The sequence below is a fragment of the Molothrus aeneus genome, chromosome 2 (genome assembly GCF_037042795.1).
Source record: "Molothrus aeneus isolate 106 chromosome 2, BPBGC_Maene_1.0, whole genome shotgun sequence".
Lineage (NCBI taxonomy): Eukaryota > Metazoa > Chordata > Aves > Passeriformes > Icteridae > Molothrus > Molothrus aeneus.
The window spans coordinates 1,049,051-1,066,193 of NC_089647.1; the positions used below are offsets into that span (position 1 = coordinate 1,049,051).

Below are 17,143 nucleotides of genomic sequence, written 5' to 3' on the forward strand. Positions count from 1 at the left end.
ATGAGTTGGGTTTTTTTTTCTCCTCGGGGAGTTCATTGCTTTTGGAAAAAAAGGAAAAAAAAAAGTTCTTTCTTTTTAACTTGTGCTCTAGCCCAGTTTGACTGTGTCTCTCTTTCATAACTGTGTCTCTGTGCCTTTCACAGACTTTGGATTGAGCAACTGTGCAGGAATTTTGGGTTATTCTGATCCCTTCAGCACCCAGTGTGGGAGCCCAGCATATGCAGCCCCTGAACTTCTGGCAAGGAAGAAATACGGGCCCAAAATAGACGTTTGGTCCATGTGAGTTCCTCCTTGAGTTTATAATTGTTACTGCAAAGAGTGGGGGCATCTCCAGCTGGATCAGGGGGCTCAGGGCCCCATCCAGCCTGACCTGAGATGCTCTCAGAGATGGGGCATCAACCCTGTAATGGCTGTCAGGCATTAAAGATGAAGTGCAGTCTCCAAAACATCAATTTTCCCTGGTTTCTTTTCCTGCCTGTTTTCTTTCAGTGGGGTGAACATGTATGCCATGCTAACTGGAACACTGCCCTTTACTGTGGAGCCATTCAGCCTGAGAGCCTTATACCAAAAAATGGTGGACAAAGAGATGAACCCCTTTCCCACCCAGCTCTCCTCAGGTAAGGCTCTTCCACGGCATTGTGGCTCCTCAGTCATGCTGCTCACCTGCTGTGCTAATTGGGAAAAGCTCCTTGGTTTGTTTTTTTTTTCATTTTGGCCTCTGCAAGACCTGCAGGAGTTGATGTAGCAGAATTCCTTTTGCTTTGGCTCCTGGGGAAGCACCAAATTGTGCTGAATATGAGAGGAGGAGCAAATCTGAAATTCTGTGGGGCTGCCTTTGCAGAGTGGTTGGTCACTTTTGCACATCCAGAATATTCTAGCATGGGGTAAGGGTGGATGAAGAGATTATTTTTGAATTCCAGATTCCTGGGCATTGTCATGACTGGGGTTGGGTGACAAATAACCTCAAATAACCTGCCTCAAATAACCTCACATTTATTATGTGAGGAATAATGACATGCACTCAGAAAGTTATTTTGGGACAGCCACCTGGGATAACCTCTGTGTGTTCACAAAATGCAAAACAGTTGATGTATTAGTATCAGAAATATTAATTCCTGCTTCAGAGCCACGTCACTAGGCAACAGAATCACTTTCCAGCTTGCAGCAAGGCCACTGTCAGCATTTGGAACAAGCTGGGGTTTATTTTTTCATGCCAAATCTGTTGTCCGTGGAGAGCTTCTGCCTCCTTCCCTGGCAGCCTGCTTGCAAAGGGCTTTTGATGAAATTAAAAGATCCCAAATACAAAAAAAGGGAATGGAAAGCCTTGGGAGTTGAGTCACAAGGTGAATTCTCCAAGCAGAGATTCAGGGTTCCACCTCCCACCCTGTAGAAGGCCAGCCAAGAAGATACTATTGCTTTTTAGCAGGCTTGGTTTTGCTGTTTCACCCATCCCACCACATAAGTGGAGATCAGATTTTCTCCATTTTCAGCTCACTGTGGTCCCCAGGGAAGGCAGGATTTTGTTTATCCTGTGGGAGCTCCAGCAGCCTGGACCTGCAGAGGTGATGGCAAATTAATGGAGTAGATTTAAAGATGTTAACCTTTGCCCAAAAGGAGCCCATCAGGCCCTGACCCCAGCCCAGGGACATGGCACAGTGTGATTTAAGGTGACATTTGTTCCTGCCACCTTAGCCTTTGGGTCACTGGGCAGGAGCTCTGCTCTGGGAATTGTAATGCTGGTTACATTCTTGGGTTTATGGACCTTTTATTTTAGCCAGGTCTTAATTTCCATAAATCCATCTATAAAGCAGAGAATTTTCACAGTAAAAATTTGCACTTTTACATGCCCAGTAGGTTGTCTTTCAATATTTCATTTCCTGGTCACTGAACACACAGCCCCAGCATGCAGTCTTATCCCTGAGCAGGGAAACACTTTTATTTCTGTGACCCACAATGCTGGCTGACCGTGAGCACCCAGAACAACAACCTGTGCAGCAAAACAGGGGAATTTTGGAGCTGCTGTTTGATTTTCCCACTTGGGAACCTGTTTGTCATGACGCCTCTTGAACAACAGCTCTCTGGTTATTGATTTTAGCTGAGCAGAGGTCAGGGGCTCAGGCAGTGGGTGTTCACCGTGCATATATTCATTTTCCTTCATGGTTTTTTCTTTTTTTTTTCCCCCTGGGGAAATCATTTTGCTGTCCCCAGCTGTGTGGCTTAGCTCTGGGAGCTTCCAGGAGGGAATTTTCACCCCAAAATTAGTTTCTCCCAGCCTGAATTTGTTGATCTGTGGCATTTCACAAGCTTCATTGAATTAGCTTGCCTTTTGGCAAGGCTGGGGGTGGAGAAGTAGGATTTTTAAAGGAGATTTTGGGTGATTTGGAGACCAGGCATGGTGGTGATGAAGGAGGGAGTGTGGGTTTGGGGAGAGGGATTTTTGTGGCTCACAGCCAATGGGATGTGTGAGGTTTTTAACACAGACACTGGAGCAAGAGGGGGTTCAATGGGAGAACAAGGATTTCTTGTTTGCTGGGATGGGGTGAAGAAAGGGCACACCAGGCACACAGACAGCAGCTTCCAGCAAGTTTGGGAATTTGGATGTAGGCTCTTCCTGCTGCTCTTCCTCATGGCTGCTGCAGGATAAGAACAAAAATGCTGGAGAGTATTTAAGTAAAGCATCTCCCTTAAAGCAGTGGTTTGTGAAGAGAGGGAGTAGAAAAAAACCCAGCTGAACTGGTAAATACAGAGGAGGAAGCCTCTCTTGCAGATCTAAGCTTCTTGACACAGAATTTCTCCAGCTGAAACCTGATTTTTGCAGCATATTGTACACTGAGGTTGCTCAGGTTGGTGGGTGTTGTCCCTTGTTGGGTCTAAGCCTGATTTCTTTAGGGAGAAACTCTCCCTTCCTCATCCTCCACCCTCCCCATCCTGTCCCATCCCACTGTGGTGTCACCAACAGGAGTTTTATTCTCTTTAAATTGCACCTAGGAGCAGTGAAATAATTGATAATTTGATAATTGAGGATTAATAATCCTTGGTAATTTGAGGAATAAAGACCAGATCCGGTTGAAACAGAGTTTATTTTCAGCTCAGAGGGGCTCTTCTTGTGAGGTTTCAGGCAGATCACTTGATTTCATTGCTCCTAGTCATGTAAGAAGCACGTGGCTTAAAAACTGAGTGTTTTTGCAGGAAACTCAGGAGGAGTGGTTGAATGTCATTGGAAGTTGAAGGTTCAGGAGAACAAAGCAGAGCCTGTTAATTTTGCTGCACTCTTTTTAATTTGGCTAAAACCTTCTGCAGCTGATTGTAGGTTGGTTGGGAGCCAGAGAATTTATCCTTGTCATGTCAAGGGGAGCCAAATTTGCTGTGTCTTCCTTCCCAGGTCTGCATCCCCTCCCTCCACTCTGCCCTGGTCCATCTCCTTCTGCTTTGATCCAGGGATTTGCCTCTGACCTGGCTCCAGCCTCTTGCCCTCGTTTGGGAATTAAATGAATTAAATGAATTAAATGTTGGTTCACCTGCTCTGAAACTTCAAATGAGCTCTGAGCCAAAAGTGCCTTTTCTGCTCTCCTTCGGATATAAAATACACGCATTAAATAATGTATATAAATCATTGTGGCTGTAAATCATTGTTTGTTTCAGTTACTAATCCCTTATCAGTGCTTCCATTTCCTCAAGGACATGGGAGCTTGCAGTAAGGGAATTGTTAATTTTTAGTGTGCTTTTGCTCAGGGCACACACCTGTGTTAACTCATCTCCTGTGCCAGTCCTAGAGCAGATGACAGAGCTGATTTTTGGGGTTTTCCCTCCGTCTCTTCACAGCTGCCATAAACTTCCTGCGCTCTCTGCTGGAGCCAGACCCTGCCAAGAGACCAAACATCCAGCAGGCCCTGGCAAACAGATGGCTCAATGAGAACTACCCTGGAAGGGCACCACCCAATGTCACCTATCCAAACAGGTACAGCAGGCAGGGGACGAGAGGAGAGGAGAGGGGAAAACCTGCCAGCACGGCCCTGGTGTTCCGGTTCCACTCGTGTCACACATCCCAGGAACTGTGAATCCATCCTAAAGGTCACGGAAATTGGCCCTGGGTTGCTTGAAATGGCCAGGAGCAATACCTTGAAGTGGAAGCTGCAGTGTTTGCAGGGTGGGCTGGGTGCAGATGTTCTGATTAATTTGCTGCAGGCCTGGGAATAGGGAGGTGTGACAGGCAGTTCTGATTGATGCCTTGTGGAGGCTGATCTGGAACAGAGGCTGGACAGAGCTACACAATAAAGCAGGGATTTATTAAAAGCATCTCCTCCATGGGTCCACCTTGGGCAGCACAAGAGCCCAGCCAGGGCTGCACCCAAGATGGAGGATGGATGGATGATGGATGGATGGATGGATGGATGGATGGATGGATGGATGGATGGATGGATGGATGGATGGATGGATGGATGGATGGATGGATGATGGATGATGGATGGATGATGGATGGATGATGGATGGATGGATGGATGGATGATGGATGGATGATGGATGGATGATGGATGATGGATGGATGATGGATGGATGATGGATGGATGATGGATGGATGATGGATGGATGATGGATGGATGGATGGATGATGGATGGATGATGGATGGATGATGGATGGATGGATGGATGGATGGATGGATGGATGATGGATGGATGATGGATGATGGATGATGGATGGATGGATGATGGATGGATGATGGATGGATGGATGGATGGATGGATGGATGGATGGATGGATGGATGGATGGATGGATGGATGGATGGATGGATGGATGGATGGATGGATGATGGATGGATGATGGATGGATGGATGGATGGATGGATGGATGGATGGATGGATGGATGGATGATGGATGGATGGATGATGGATGGATGGATGATGGATGGATGATGGATGGATGTGAAGGAGTTAGGATGCCTAGGGATATCACTGGATCCATCCCCTGAAAGGTGGCCCAGCTGCCTGCAATCCCCAGGGTATGAAGGTGGCCCCTGTGATGAATTGTTTCCCAGGGGATGAGAAAAGGCAGAGCCATTCTCTCAATATCATTCCTCCAAATTTAGGGGACATGTGAAGCTGTAAGGGATAAAAGCCTTTAAAGAGATTCTTTCTTGCATTTTTCAGAAATAATACTACTTTTGCTTCATTAGTTGATGTCCCGTGCTTGACCTACCTAGACTTTGTCATACTGGAGCTTTACAGGGAGAATAATCTGCAAAGTTTTAAATATTTAAAGGTGTGGCTTGGCTCCTTTTGAGCTTGTCTCAGAAAGTACCCCTGGAGTCAGCTTCCATGGAATTTCTCCAATTTTTCCTTAGTGTGCAGATATGGATAAGGTGTGATGAAATGGTGTGTGAAAAACCCACTGCTGAATTTGCAAAGGATTAATTCCTCTCTTAATCAGCACACAAGATGTTCTTGCAGTGCCCTTCCACTCCTATGGGGGTAACTCCCATTGTCCCCAAGACAGGAGCATGGCAGGAAGGGAAAAATGTGGAGATAAGGTGGGAGAACAGCAGAAGCTGCATTTTCAGGAGAATATTTTCCCAGGCTTTTTATAGGCTTGCTTTTGTTGAAGAAATTCCCTGAAGGCAAGCAACAATTTCCCATTTTGCTGAGCACTTCAAGTCGAAATTGCTTGAATTTCTTTTGCTGCCCAGATGTCTCAACGTGCAGTGGCCAAGATAAGTTTTGCTTTTGAACTTGTGAAAAAAAGACCCAACCCCAGGCATTCCTCAGGGGCAGAAGGAGTGTTCATAGGCACAGGAAACAAAGGGAATGAGTTATTTGAGGTTTCCCAGGCTGTGTTTGACATCTTGTCTGAGTCCTGTCCATCAGAGCCCGGGCAGGAGTGGGAAAAGTAGGGAGGAATCTTGCAAAATAAGCTCCCTCTGATATTAGGCTTGGTATTAGGAGTGAGGAATATCCTCTAGAAACAACTGGAACTCAGCATTTCTCTGGAGATGGCTGGGAGTTGGTGGGTACCTCTGGGAAGCTGGCCAGCCCATTTAGAAGTCTAAATAGGAGCAGAGCTCTTTGGAAAAATCTGGTTTTAACTCAGGCTGAGCCAAAGCTCTGGCATTTCCACAAGACCTCTGTTCTGCTTTTCTCGCCTTGGCTGAGGCTGTTCCAGACTTTAGAGAGGAGAGAGACATAAACATGGCTGTGACAGCAGGGAAACAGCAGTGTTGCCATTCTGAGCTGCAGGAATAATCCTGTGCATCCCCTTTCTCCAGCAGGAAATTCCCTGCTAATTAGGGCAGGGACACTGTGCAGCAGGTAAGGAAGGGGGTGAAGTTCAGAGCAGTGCTGTTTGATTAGGAGAAAAGGCCTTTTCAGAGAGCCAGATTTTACCTCTTTTCCTTCAAAACCAGCTCATCTTCATGATTTTCAGTGGGCAGGTGTAGGGAAACAAATGGCCTGAGCATCACAGTGCCATTTCCCATCAGGGATGGACAGTGGTGAGAATTCTGTTATTTCCTGCAGTTCCCGTGCTCCCAGATGCCTGTCCTTTCCCTGCCTGGCTTTCCTGGGTCAAAACATTTGCCATCAGGTCAAATGCAGTGTTCTCTTGGGGGTCAGAGCCTGTCAGCACAGAAAGTCTCAGTAACCAGGGTTATTCTCAGTAACCAGGGTTCCATAGGGTTCAAAGTCTCAATAACCAGGAAATTCTCAGTAGCCAAGGTTCCAACACCTGCCTGCTCCTGGGAGAAGAGAACTAATCACCCCCAGTTCCTGAGCCCCTGGGGTGTTCTGCCAGGAAGGGGACACCCCAAAAACCCTGCTCTGCCTCTTCCCTGTGCAGGATTCACCTGGAGGACCTGAGCCAGAGCGTGCTGCTGCACATGACTGAGAAGCTGGGCTACAAGAACAGCGATGTGATCAACACTGTGCTGTCCAACAGGGCCAGCCACACCCTGGCCATCTATTTCCTGCTCAACAAGAAGCTGGAGCGCTACCTGGCCAGCCTCAGGGTGAGCCAGCTGCCTCCTGCCCCTGCTGGGGGAGGAGGGGACACAAAGGCTGCAGGTGGCCTGGCTTGGTGGCATTTGGTCTGCCAGGATGACAGAATATCCCAAGGACCGTCCGTTGGGAAGTGCCCCTGTGCTGGGTTAGTTGTGCTGCTTGGAATGCCAGTATCACAGCTTATGGAGTCAGGACATCAGGAGGAAGCTTAAGAGCTCTTAAAGTTATTTAGGTTTGAAGTGAAAAGTCAGCTGAAAGTTTTACCTGATGGAATGTCCCTGAGCACGGCTCGGGCCTTCCAGTCTGACAACAGCATCTCAGTTTTTCTCTTCCCTCAGTCCTTTTCACGTTGCCACAATGATATTTAAAATGCAATGGACCAAATCCATCATCTCTGTGAGCTGATGCCCCTCCACTGAATGCCAGGAGTGGGTGCAGTCCATTAAGCAGTAATTAAACCTCAGTGTTCTCTAATTATCTTCCATATTTGACTTTTCTGTGCTTTTCTCTCTGCAGAAGGCTGAAGGCCAGGACAGTGTTTGCCACAAGAACCAGCTGTACCAGATAGAAAAGTACAAGGCCAATAAAGACTCATATGAGGTAAAGCTCAGCAAAGCTTGTTGCAGTGCTTTGAGAGCAGGTTGAATTTGAGCATCCTTGCTGATGGTGGTTAAAGTGATGGGATTGTGGAGAAAAGAAACGCCTGTGGTCCTGCCTGTGCAGCACAAATAACTCCCTTTCAAAGAAAGAAATAGTAACTCCCAAGAGAGGAACTAGGAAGGTGACTTTCAGGGTTTTTAAAGCAATTAAATGTTTTTAAATCTCTGTTTAGCAATCTGATGCAAACACAGGGGGGTCCATAGTTTCATTCTGGGGTGCAAGGTGCTGGTGTTACAAAGAGATGAAAACTGGGTGTTCTCGAGGCTCTGAGCCCTTGGTGCTGCAGGACAGAGAGCTGGGTGACAGCCAGGGTGACCCTCCTGGTGTCCTGGGCCAACCCTGCCTTGGCTGCCAGCAGCAGTGAGGCTGGATTAGCACAGCACTCTTCAAAGTCAATTTTCCCTGCTCCTTAGCAGAGGGGATGTGGGCAGCCCTCTGCATCATGAAGGAATTCCCCTGGGCAGCCAAAAGATTTAACCTTTTGCTCTGCTGCTCTCCAGTCTTCTTGCCTGCAAGCAGAGAAGGTATTTTGTATTAAATCCTGGCTGGATTTTTCTTCCCTGGCTGATTCTTTGCCAAGCACTAAAATTACAGGAGTAATGTGAGCTGTGCAAGTCTTCCCTGCCAGCACAAAGAGCAGCATTCTTGGGGAGGCTGCCTGTTCCAAAAGCTGCTCCTCAGCCCTGGATTGATTATCTAATTGCAGGGGCAGATCTGTGCCGTGGCTGGTTTTGTTTATTATAAAGGCAAGCTGAACTGCAAGCCAGATGGAAATATCAGGGCAAAGCACTCACTCTTTTCTTGAATAAATCAAAACCTTCTTGCTGGGAATGGACCAGCAGTGGGTAGACTCAATGAATGTGACAGTTCACAAAGCTCTCACAACTTCCTCAAGCTGTTCCCTGGAAACAGGGGCAGCCACTGGGAGCTGAAGGCTCCAGATCCTGCCTGGAGCATCCTGGCAGGGGGTGGAGGTGGGCTCTGGGGTCCCTCTCACCCCATCCTCTGGTTCCACAGGGTTTTCTGTCACTGTAGCTGTGCTCACAAGGAGGAATTGGGAGCACTGGTCCACAGGGAGCAGAGCTGCAGGTTGCCATGGGAATAGGAGGGGGAGGGATGGTCAGCTCCAGCTCCAGCTCCAGCAGAATTTCTCCCACCTCTCTCCAGCCATGGGAAATAAGGATTTGGCTTCAGGAGGGGCTGCCAGCAGCTGGGCAGGCAGGGGGAAAAGGGCAGTGGCTGTGTCCTGCCCCTCTTCTCCAGCTGCACGGTGGGCAGGGGCAGGCAGGCAGGAGTCTGTGCTCCCTCCATCTCTTTATTTGTGGAAGGGGTCTCAGGAGGAATGGCTGTCCCTGCAGGGGAGCTCAGAGGTGGAATTTGCAATTTTGAACAGCTGCTGTCCTGGTCCTATCCCCGTGTCAGACGTGGCCAAGGCAAACACCCTTTATCTGCCTTTCAGATCCATTGCTGGGGCTCAGAGTAGGTTTGAGGGTCAAGATCAGGACAGGAAATAGCAGAGGATGATGTAATTCCCAACCTATTCAAGCTCAGCATACCGGTACAGCTCCTGCATCATGGGACACAGCCCTGCACTCTGCAGTGCAGGGGGAAACTTCTGGAATCCCCCTGAATGAAATCTTCCTTCCCTTTTCAAATACAAGTGAGTGGCACCTTGGGATTCGGGTCCTGAGCCACGTTAGCACTTTCAGAAACACCCCTAAGACCATTTGCAGTGCTCATCCAGCATGAAGTAATTAATTAATTGGCAGCCCCGGATATGTGAGTTTCCTTTGCCAGGGGTGCTTTCATTGTGTGGAGTGGCTGGCTCAGGGAATGTGCCAGCAGGGTGAGGGCAAAGGCAGCAGCACTTGGCAGGTGAGGAGCTGCAGCTTGGCTCCTGCACCATCAGGCTAAAAATACTGCAGCCCTGGAACATCCAGAGGCCCAGGATCAGCTGCACACCTTTCCCTGGCTGCTGAGGCAGGTAATGTAGGGGTTACCAATAATAATAATAATAATAATAATAATAATAATAATCCCACAGCATTATAGCAGTGTTCTTGCTGCTGCTGCTGGTTTTGGTGTTGTTGCCACCTCACCCTCCCCAGGAGTGAAGTACCTGGCCCATACTGTGGCTCCAAGCATGGCTCCAATGGATGGGCACCTGCAGAGGTGGGCAGGGGTGGACAGCTCCACCAGGGGCTCCTTGGTGGCTGTGGAAGGGTCAGGCAGCTGCAGCCAGCCAGAGGAGGAGGAATTGCAGGGGATAAGGGATGGAGGGGGGCAAAACCACACAAGCACAAAGAGAGGCTCCTCCAGTGAGGAGGATCTCAGGTTCTTCTTCTCCCAAGTCAACCATTTCAATATTAAAACAAAAAGCTTTGGTTTGTGAGTCACTGAAGCTCTTCTTTCCAACTCTGCAACTCCTGAAAGGTTGATGAGCCCAGCAGTGCCCAGAAGTGCCTGTGCAGGGAGCCAGGCTCCATCTGAGCTGGGAATGTTCATAATAAGTCCAGATTTCTGCCTCTTCATGTCTGTCTTGCTTCCAGAGCTGTTTAGTGGTCCAGGAGAAGCTTCTGCATCTTTCTTTTCTTCTCTCATGTTTTTATGCACTTCACTTTGAGGGTTTTCATAGACTCCATATCAGTGAGCTTGCAAAAGAAAATCAAGAGTGGCAGTGCATAATTACCAGACAAAACAGGCACATAACTGGGGGAAGGAACTTTCCTTCACTTTTTAAAAAGACTTGTACTTGCAGTGACCTTCTAATCAGATGAGCAAAACATGTTGCTTAAATGAGAACTGTGACCAGAGAAACAACCTCAAAGCAACCAAAATATTTTTTTTAATGTGAAATAAGGCTTTGGGCTCCCCTAGAAATCAGTGGCAGGTAAAGGCTGTTAAGCAGTTTGCTGAATCCAGTGACTGAAAGAAGATGCAATGAATTTTCCCTGTAAAACAGTGCTTTGAAAATTGGCTTCCCCTTCAGAGTTCTTCTCCCAGGGTCTGTTTTTCCTCTGTCATCACTGGAGATCAAACCTATCTTCTTCTTGCAATTCCTCCTTCAGCTGCCTTCCCCATCACAGCCAGGAGTTATGGCTCAGGGAAGGGATGGCTCAATAATTTTCTCCCCCTCCATGTCTTGTGCAGTTGCAGAGATGCTGTAAAAGCAAGGGCTGTGTGTTCCTCCAGAGCTTGTCTGGACAGAAGAGAAATGATTCAAAGGCTTTAAACTTCTTTAAAACTTTGCAGCTCACCTTTTTAAATCTCAGAGGGAGTGGAGTAAAGAGAAATCAAAGGGGGTATTTTGGTGCTTAAGTAGGGTATTTCAGGTATGGAGGAGCACAAACCTTCATCTGCTTTCTCCAAGAGAAAAGTTTTCCTTGTCCTTTAATTTTCCAAAACCTGCCTGAATGTCAGAGCAGATGGGAGCCATGAAATCATGGCAAACTGATCAGAGGCAAATGAGACATGGAGGATTTAGTTACTCTGAGATAAATTCCTTGTAAATACATGGTGATTAATCCACCTTGTAGGTCTGGGGGTCACTGCAACTTCCCTTGAGTAAACCAAATTGTTCTTGTTTGTTTTACAACCTAAAGGACAAAAAACTCAAAGAGCAAGAAAAGAAAGGGGAGATCCTTCACCGTCAGCTCCCAAAGAAAACTGAGAAAAGTCCAGTTTCATATAGACAGCCTTCTTCCTGTCTTATCTCACAGATCCAGAACACCAAGGCTCTGCTGAAGGACCGGAAAGTCGCCAAGGCCGGGGGTCCGGACAAAGGTCAGTGGGAGCAAGGCCATGGTGGGTCTGTGTCTGCATGTGAGGTGTGGTGCTTTTGAGCCTGTCCTGTGTGCTGTGGTGTGTGTTTGTGAGTAAAAATTCTGGGTTTGCTTTCCTTGTCGCTTCGGGGGTGGTGTGGGAAAGGAGCCTGGATAATGTCAGCACACGTGGAGGGAAATGCCCTGAGGAATCCATAGTGGTGCTCAGCAGTCAGGAGCCCTCCCTCTCTGTGTTTGACAGAATTCCTGCAGTGCTTTCAAAAGGCAGCTTCTTCCCCTGTTTACACGTCCTCACACAAAATCCTCCACGCTCACGCTGCTGTTTTGAAAGCATCACCACCCACCCTGGATCACTGAGGAACCAGAGCTGGTAACCAAGCTCCTTCCTACCAGCCCCTGTGTTTTCCTCAGAGGGGGCTAAGGAGAATCCCTGACCTCCCTGAGGAGCCTCTGGGAGGAATGGGAAAGGGGCAGCCTCAAGGAAAGGCAGGTGGGACTGCCAAACTCAGCATCAGGAAAAGGCAGGGGGAAGTGGTGAGCAGGGAAAGGGAAAGATGTGACAGCCAGAGGAGAGCAGAGCATTAATCACAAAGGGCAGCCTGAGAGGGCTGGGTGAAAACTGCTGGCAGAGAAAGGAGTGGAGGAAAAGGGGAGTGAGCAGGAAAAATGGGCAATGCACACCTGGATGGGACGCACTGAGGAGCAGCAAGGCAATATAGCCTGTGTTAGATAGGGAACTAAATGAGGGGAGATACAGTGATGGAAAACATTCACTGAGGGGTCAGGGGGCTATTCAGAGTGGTGGCTTGTGATGCTTTCATGCTCATTGTCATGACTTGATAATTTATCATTTGTTGTGCTCAAAGTGAGAAAAAATTGTCCAAGTCATGTTTGTCTGGCAGCTCGGGAACCTCTGCTGCAGGGTGACAGGACTCCAGAGAGCTGGGCAGGAATGGGACATAGCTCCTTTAAAAAAAATGTAAAAAAAAATTTTAAATGCCCATTTTGCTCAGATTTACTGTTCCTTTTGGGAGGAAGGAACAAGGGGAAGAAAATCTAGTTGATTTTTTTCCCCTCTTTATTGTTGCTGTTCTATTTCTAGAGTCCCATATTGTTGTTATCCGATTTCTAAAGTCCCATACCTCCTCGGTGCATTCTTATGGCTGCAGATCTTCACAGCACAGACTCCTTCTTCTACATGCTGTTCTCTCTCAGTCCAGGGCTCCTCCAAGGCTCTCCCTGACTGGCTAACCTGCCCCCTTTTATCCCAGTTATCTCCATTGGTCACAGCTGCAGCCCATCAAGGACAAACGGGACCTCTGGGGCAAAGCCTCTATACAGATATTCAAATACAATACTTCTATTTTGCTAGGACTCAAAGGCCACCTCTACTATACTTTATGTTTCTCCCTGCTCTTTTTGTTCTGAAAATCATGCAGATCTCAGCTAAAGCATTTCTCTGCTTATGGAGACTATATTTTGGCACATCTTAAATAATTTTTGCCAGTTTTAGAAAGAAATGGTCGGAATGAACTTCTTTCTACTTTTCCCAGACAAGTGTGAGATTTCATTCTGTTCACCCATTCAGGTCTCAACCCCTGACAAGACCATCCCTCCACAAGAAATACACCTGAGATTTGTGGCTGGGACCTGAGTGGTGGCAGAGCTAAATTATTTCAGATCCTTTTTAGATGATTTGAGACGCAGGGAACGGATGGAATAGCTACCAGTTAATTCAATTAGGAGGGCCTGGCAGTCAGGTTCCTTGGACAGCTTTCCATCAAGGCAGCAGAACGTGCTTGCTTGTGATTAGCTTGGCACGAGGCAGTGCAAGCGTTCTGTAGGAGCTGGGCAGATCTTCTCCACAAGCTGTTTTGTTTGACTGGGCCAAATCCTGCAAAGATTTTGTTCCATTTCTTTTCAGCCCATGCTGGAGGAAGGTTCTTGCTGAAGTTGGTGCAGCAAATCTGTTCCAACTGTAACAGGCTGTGCTGGCCAGTGCTGCTACTCCATATTTACATGTGTGAAACCAGGACCAGACTTTGTTCCAAAATGCAAAGAGAGACATCAGGGATTAACTCACTGTGCTCCCCTGTGTCTCTAAGTGTGTCAGGGAATACAGGCCCGGCAAGAGCCACACAAAGTGGCACTGAGAAAAGAGAAATGTGAGATTCCTCAGTGTGTGTGTGTGTGGTAGTGTGGATATAATTAATACAAACAGCTGGAGACATCTGTGCTTTTCCTTCTCAAGTGCCTGTTTGAGTTTAAGCCTTAAGTTTTTCCTGCCTGTGAGGAAGAAGGCAGATAAATTACCTGGGAAGCAATGGTGTTAGTACAGAGGGTGAGGGAGTTGGGTTGTGAGTGCATCCCAGATTGTTTGCTGCATCCATCCAGGTTCCTGTGGCTGTGGGCAGTGCTGGTAACTGCAGTGTGCTCTCCTGCTTCCTTCTCCCATTGCCTTGCAGACTCCAGCGGTGGTGTGAGCCCTTTCCACGAGCCCCTGGCAGCCAGGACAGGCTGTGTGACCTCCAGCTCTCTGGAATACCTGGAGGTGCAGCAGGCTCCCCCCAGGACGCCCCGGCTCCTCAAGAGGCAGGAGTCCCCGCAGCCGGAGCCGTCTCGCATCGGGGGCCGCCCCAAGGACTCCCCTCTCATCCTCAACATCGTGCACTCCTTCGAGTCAGTGGACAGGGAGGACCAAATAGACCAGGTTTCCCCCTCTCACCAGTACAGAATTTTGGGCTCTCCAATGAATTTCCCTTACAAAAGCTCCAGTGAAAGGACACTGTCGCCGCTCTTTCCCCCGGGGAGCACGTCCCCCGTCCACCCCACCCAGGTGTCTTTCACCTATGAAGAGAAAGCGTACCAGGCAAAGGAAGAGGCAGTGTCCCCTACCCAGCTGGTCCCCAGCAACCCCCTGGGCAGCCCAAACTGTGTGAAAAGCAGGGGCAGGTTCCCCATGATGGGGATCGGACAGATGCTGAGGAAGAGGAACCAGAGCATGCAGTCAGCGAGCGAGAAGCCCCTGGAAGCCAGGATGCCTCAGCTGCAGCAGATGAGCCCCACACAGATTTCCTTCAACACAGAGGCTGTCAGTGGCCAGTGTTAGCCTGACATCCTGGGATTTGCACTGCTCTTCTCTGGGATCTAACCTTTTTCCCCTTTGAGCAAGAAGGGAAAGCCACAGGCACGATGCTGTCACCCCGCGGTGGTGCGGCGCAGGAAATCGGAGGTTTGCTTGCAAGGAAGGCGCTGTCCTGCATATTACAGTTGAAAGGAAAGGGCTCTGCTTGTGCTGTTAAGAAATATTCACATTTGGCATCTGACTGTACAGTAAAACACCCTGCAGGAGCTGCGTGGATCTGCATTTTCACTGCTCTCACCTGGGTGGAAGAACCACGAGCACCGAGGGTTTGGTTCCTCCAGGGAATCAGTGCCTGGCCAGGATCTGTGCTGAGACTGTCCCTGCTCCATCTGCCTGGGGCACACAGCCCGTGCTGCTGCTGCAGGCATTGCTCCTGGGCCAGGAGAGGGGGAAATGCCAGTACTCTGTCCAAAGTGAGCTTGCTGACAAGCCCTGCCGAGAAGATGGAGGTGGTAAAAAGCTTGAGTAAAGACATGAGTGGTCTAGCTCAGAAAAAGTGGGAATATTGGAATTCAAAGCAGATTTTGCTGTTAATTACATAAAGTAGGTAATAACACAATCATTTTTTTCATGAAGAAAACTGTGATTATTTAAAAACAAGTGTCATCATGTGGAAATTCACTGCATTGGTCCCTGTTACACCAAGGCAGCTGCTTTGGACACACCTGAAGGCTTCTCTGAGGCTGCAGTGAATTAAAAAGACTAATAAAGGACACATGAGCCTGTACCAAGTCCATTTTATACTCCAAGATTGGTAATGTAGTGGTTACCAAAAATTGGGTATTGTTATGAGCAGTGGAGATTGACTTTCTTAAAAGACACCATGTTCTGTATACCAGTCTTGTTTTTCTAAGTAAATGATACATCTGAGAGGTTGGCAACATCTTTTTGGTTCTGTTTCTGCCCTCCAACCATTTCCTATAAATTAGAAGGTTTAGCCAAAGATAAAGATTGCTCTTTTCTCTCATCTGTACCACCCCTGCGCACGTGTTTGTGTGTTCAGAGCATCTCAGCAAGGCTTCTTCCAGCCTGGTTCTGCTGACACCACTGAATGGCATTTCAAAACCCAGGAAGCAGAGGTGGTTAATTCTTGTCCTTGGAAGATGGAATTTTACCACTGGTGGGAATCCAGGCCCTGTTTTCATCCATACTTTTACAAACAATTTCATTGCCCTGTTGGTGTCCGTGCAGGTGCTGAGGGTTACCCCTGTTTGGGAAGTTTTCCTTCCAGTTCCATGAGCAGGATATTCAGAGCCTGGGTCAGGAGGGGCATAGCTCAGCCTTTGTACAGGCCTGACACCAAAATCTGCAGGAAAAAATGGACATTAACCCAAATACTGACAGATAACTGGGCTGCTCAGTGCTGGCAAAAGCAGCAGAGTGATGCCCAGAGCACCCATCTCATCCCTGCAGGTGGGACCTTCCCTCAGCACTGGGGTTTGGCCCTGGAGAGTCCAGGAGCATCTTGGACCCTTCAGTGCAGTGAGGACTCCCACCTCTGAGGGAGTTGTGTAAAATAATACACACGAAAACCCCAATATGATGAGAAAAGACAGTCCTGGAATAGTTTTATCCATTTTCAGATCTGCTTGTGGAGAGCACCTGTTCATCCCAAGGGGGCCGTTTCAACTCCTTCATTTATAAATGTCAGAGCATTTTCATTCTCTTCATGCTAAGAACATATTTGTGCTGCCAAGCCAGTGGGCAGGGACCACTGAAATCAGGGATCACTGAAATTAGGGACCACTGAAATCAGGGACCACTGAAATCAGGGACCACTGAAATCAGGAATCACTGAAATCAGGGACCACTGAAATCAGGGACCACTGAAATCAGGGACCACTGAAATCCCCTCTTTGTGTTCATCAGACTCCCATACCCGAGCAGATGGCAGATGCCAACTTGAATTGCAAACTCAGGTTTATTTGGAACCCAATAAAAGGTTGGGGGAGGCAGGAAAGAGACATGTTTTGTTTTGGGTTGTTTTTTTTTTTTCACTCGTGGAAACACAGGAAATATGTGTAAGGATCAGAATGAAAACAAATCTGAAGTATTTTATTATATTTATAGAGAATATATGAGTACTACACTGCTAAAACATAACCATGTATTCAGCATAGTCAGTAGCCATGTACAGTTCAACTGCAGTGACCACAGAAGGGACCTACTGAATATCACGGTGGAAATTCCAGGGGGCAAAAGCTGTATTTGGTATCATTATTAAATATATGTACTTTTGGAACAAGATTGCCACAGACTGCTGACTTTGTTTGCCAGGTCACTGCAGAGCAAAGTTAAAATCTCAGGACAAAAAATACAAGGATGGGGCTTGGAGCAGCCTGGTCTAGTGGAAGTTTGAGATCTTTTTTTGGTGTTTGCCTCAGTCTTGGCACCAAACCTGTCTTGAATGTGTTTGACAGCTGAAAATGCACCTTACACTTCAGGCTGGGTGTTGGGAAAAGAGCAGTTCTGAGCTTTGGAATGGAAACACCTCTGTGGGGCCTTTCTGAGCTGCTGTGAAGCATTTACAGGAGGGTTTTGCAAACTGGCTGATCACTGGGCAGCAGT

The 17,143-nt window shown here is 47.8% G+C and overlaps 1 protein-coding gene across 2 annotated transcripts in view; it reads left to right on the top strand.

Moving 5' to 3' along the window:
- Positions 1–16,822, top strand: part of HUNK (hormonally up-regulated Neu-associated kinase) — a 42,363-nt gene extending 25,541 nt beyond the window's left edge. Inside the window, exons 4-10 of one of the 2 annotated variants that reach the window (XM_066571838.1) lie at positions 144–279; positions 490–617; positions 3,823–3,958; positions 6,828–6,996; positions 7,505–7,588; positions 11,251–11,431; positions 13,896–16,822. In XM_066571838.1, the coding sequence (XP_066427935.1) occupies positions 144–279; positions 490–617; positions 3,823–3,958; positions 6,828–6,996; positions 7,505–7,588; positions 11,251–11,431; positions 13,896–14,539 (1,478 nt within the window). In that variant the 3' untranslated portion in view covers positions 14,540–16,822. The remainder of the gene's footprint in view (positions 1–143; positions 280–489; positions 618–3,822; positions 3,959–6,827; positions 6,997–7,504; positions 7,589–11,250; positions 11,432–13,895) is intronic. The other variant, XM_066571839.1, reaches the window with a different exon arrangement.
- Positions 16,823–17,143: the final 321 nt, after the last annotated feature.